The 3888-nt window shown below is 41.3% G+C and overlaps 1 protein-coding gene across 1 annotated transcript; it reads left to right on the forward strand.

Annotated features, from left to right (window-relative positions):
- The first annotated feature begins 477 nt into the window (after positions 1–477).
- LOC129717174 (uncharacterized protein K02A2.6-like) lies at positions 478–2331 on the forward strand. The gene has a single exon (XM_055667020.1). The coding sequence runs from the start codon at positions 478–480 to the stop codon at positions 2329–2331; it is 1854 nt and encodes a 617-aa protein (XP_055522995.1).
- Positions 2332–3888: the final 1557 nt, after the last annotated feature.

Raw genomic sequence — 3888 nt, forward strand, 5'->3', positions numbered from 1 at the left:
TTGGGATAAATTGTGCGCCAGAGTTGTTCCATAATCTTATGGAAAGCATACTAGTTGGCTGCAAAAATACGGTTGTGTTTATCGACGATATTATGATATTTGGAGAGACTGAACAGGAACACGACTCGGCAGTGAAACATACATTACAAGTTTTGAGTCAATACGGAATATTGTTAAACGATCATAAATGCAAATTCAAACAAGAAATCGTGTTTCTGGGGCACAAATTATCAGCTAATGGAGTATCTCCGAGCGAAGAAAAAGTCAAGGCAATTTTGTCCCGCAGAGCTCCACGTACTAAAGAAGAACTTAGAAGCTTTCTAGGTCTTGTAACATACGTTTCAAGGTAAATTTGTATTGTTATTTTATCGCAGAATGTGTATCTTAGTTTTATATATGTTTAGGTTTATTCCAAACTTGGCGACAATTAATTATCCTCTGCGTCAATTTTTGAGACAAGAATCTCATTTCGAATGGATGGCCCAACATAAAATATCTTTCGAGAAAATCAAAACGCTCATAGGATCAGCAGGTAGTCTGGGTTTTTACGATCGAAATGATCGAACGCTGGTGGTTACAGATGCTTCTGGAGTAGGATTGGGTGCGGTATTGATCCAGTTCAAGAATTCCCTTCCACGGATTATAAGCTTCGCCTCGAAAAGTTTGTCTGAGGTTGAAAAGACTTATCCGCCAATTGAAAAGGAAGCGCTTGGTGTTGTTTGGGCAGTCGAAAGATTCAAAAACTATTTACTGGGCATCACATTCGAACTTGAGACAGATCATCGTCCGCTAGAAACACTGTTCACAACAACATCTAGACCAACTGCGCGAATTGAGCGTTGGTTACTGCGTATCCAGGCCTTTCGATTCAAAGTGGTTTATCGAAAAGGTTCGGCTAATCTAGCAGATTGTTTATCCAGACTAGCAGCACATGTAGAAGATCTACACTGGACGGAAGAAACAGATGTATTCATTAGACGAGTAATGGTACAATCTCTGTCGTTTCTTTCGGACGTGGTTAATGAGCTGAGTTTTGATTCGGAAACAGAAGAAATCATAAGGGCTGTTCAACAAGCGGTTGCTATTGATATTGAAGAAGTAGCAGCGGCTACCGTATCAGATCAGGAGCTACAGAAAGTGATCAAGGCTATCGAGACTGACAAATGGGACCAAGAAGATCTGAAGCAATACAGACCGTTCCGGCTGGAGCTCTCTAACATCAACAACTTGGTTATGCGTGGCACGGAACTGGTTATTCCGATCTCTTTGCGTTCCAGGATGTGTGAGCTGGCCCACGAGGGGCATCCTGGCCAATCAATGATGAAAAGGAGGCTTCGTGAGCGATGCTGGTGGCCAGGAATCGATCAGACAGCTGTGAAAATCTGTGAAAGGTGTGAAGGATGTCAGTTGGTGCAATCTTCAAATCCTCCAGAGCCTATGACTCGCCGTGCACTTCCTGAAAAGCCCTGGGTTGACATAGCTATGGATTTCCTGGGTCCCATGCCATCGAGGGAGTATCTTTTAGTAGTTATCGATTACTACAGTAGATACATTGAAATTGAAATTATGACTCGAATCACCGCCCAAGACACCATCAAACGTCTGAAACGTATCTTCAGAACATGGGGTCCACCAAGGACAATTACGCTTGATAACGCTAAACAATTTATATCCACAGAATTCAAAGAGTATTGTTCGACTTATCGTATTCACCTCAACCACACTTCGCCATATTGGCCGCAAGCAAACGGCGAAGTAGAGAGACAAAATCGATCCCTCCTTAAAAGGATGAAAATCACTCACGCTATTCATGACGATTGGAAGGCTGAACTTGATAATTTCCTGGATTTGTACAATAACACCCCACACACAATAACGGGAAAGGCACCAAGCGAACTGCTCCAAGGGAGGAAACTTCGATCGAAAATACCACAAATTAAAGACCTTGAGACCGTTCCGCCAAGCACTGATTTCAGGGACCAAGATACTACCAAAAAGTTGATGCAGAAGGAGAGAGAGGACGCTAGACGGCGCTCGAAACTAAGTAATATCTCCACCGGTGATATCGTACTTATGAAGAACCTCCTTCCTTCGAACAAGTTATCCACTAATTTCTCGAACGAGAAGTTTACCGTAGTGGATAAAAATGGGTCCAACGTTACGATTCAATCGAATGAATCAGGAAAGCAGTATGTTCGAAATGTCTCACATCTGAAAAAATGGAACATGTCATCTGACACTGAAACAGAGCAATCGACGCGTGAAATAGACGACGCTGTCTCAGAAGGACAAAAGTCGTCTGAAACGGATCCTTCAGGAACCTCATCGTAACCGGACGTCGTGGCAGACATCATCCCTGGTCAAGAACCTCCGCGGCGATCGCTGCGAACCAGCAGACCTACAGTTCGTTATAGCCCTTCAAGATAAGTATTAAATTATTTTGATGATATTAATCTCTATCGAAGATATTCAAGTTTACAAATAAATTGTTTCAAAATTTGGTTGAAAGAGGGGATGTGGTAGACGTGTCTATTTATATACTTAGTCAGAAAACCCTATTCTGTTTCCCCTAACGCAGTGCTCTCACTAATACTCCCACCTACGCATGATCTCGGCCTATAGTCTGCCATCGGTTGGTGTCGGTTCAAGAACAGTCTTCTCACGTCTATCGAGTCGAACGCCGGTTCTATTTAGAGAGGTTAAGCGTGCTATAAGTTGGCTACCACAATCTAGAAACATTTCAAAAGGACTTTTCATTTTTCTCGATTTTTTTCGATTCCGTTTACTTGTTGTCTCTTCATTCTAGATGGGAGATTATAGATCTCCACTATTAATCAATGAAGCAAAATCACCATGTTATGTGGTTCACTTTCCGTAATTATTATAAGAGCAAAAATATATTCCTAAAATATATTGCGTTATGTCAGCGGTTCCGAGCTTTCTGTCAAAATTTCATTCATGAATTGAGTTCAGAAACGTCTCGTAAAATGGTCTTCTGTAGTGATGAACTTTATCTTCGCCTACATATTGGTTATGTAAAGTAGTTACTAAAACGCAATAAATTATGATGCGGAAATATGACTATCGAATTGATTAATCAATTTGATAGTCATATTTCCGCATCAATCAATCAGCTTGCCTATTATAGTTTTCTGCTATTTTTTGCCACTATTCAATTGAAAAAATACATTTCGACATCATCGAAAACAAAAATGGTAGTGACGGACCCCCCTCTAAATTTTGGCATGTGTCAAGTGCTGCAGTTATCGAACGGCATTCGATAACTGCAATGTAAACATCTTGCAGTTAGCGAACGACGACTGTATAGTGGAGAAAGACGCAGTCCCACGTCAAAATGTCTAACCAACCGGTCCGGACGGAATCGCAGCATGCGTATTTAAAAAATGTTTTTTACAATTGAAGTCACCCCTGATGTACATGTTCAATTTGTCGCTCAGAACCGCTACCTCCCCGACCAGTTGGAAAGCTTCCTATATATGTTTCCGGTGCATAAAAAGGAAAACAAACGAGATATACGCAACTATAGGGATATTACCTCTCTCTGTGCCTGTTCTAAGTTACTCGAAATCATTGTATCGGAACACTTGTTTTACCAAACTAAAAGCTACATCTCCACAAACCAACACGGTTTTTTTCTGGACGAAGCGTCACAACGAATCTGTGTGAATTTACATCCTACTGTATTCGTCAGATAGGAAAGGGACGACAAGTGGATGCCGTTTATACTGATCTTAAGGCGGCATTTGACAAGGTGGACCATTCTATATTGCTAGCTAAACTGAGCAAAATCGGATGCTCTTCTGACTTCGTTGAATGGCTCCGATCGTATCTATGTGAGAGAACGTTGTCTGTAAAAATAGATGGATC

Source organism: Wyeomyia smithii, chromosome 1 (genome assembly GCF_029784165.1).
Source record: "Wyeomyia smithii strain HCP4-BCI-WySm-NY-G18 chromosome 1, ASM2978416v1, whole genome shotgun sequence".
In the NCBI taxonomy this organism is placed as follows: domain Eukaryota; kingdom Metazoa; phylum Arthropoda; class Insecta; order Diptera; family Culicidae; genus Wyeomyia; species Wyeomyia smithii.

Coding starts and splice junctions, on each gene's coding strand:
- LOC129717174 (XM_055667020.1), top strand. CDS start 478: ATGGCCCAACATAAAATATCTTTCGAGAAAATCAAAACGCTCATAGGA.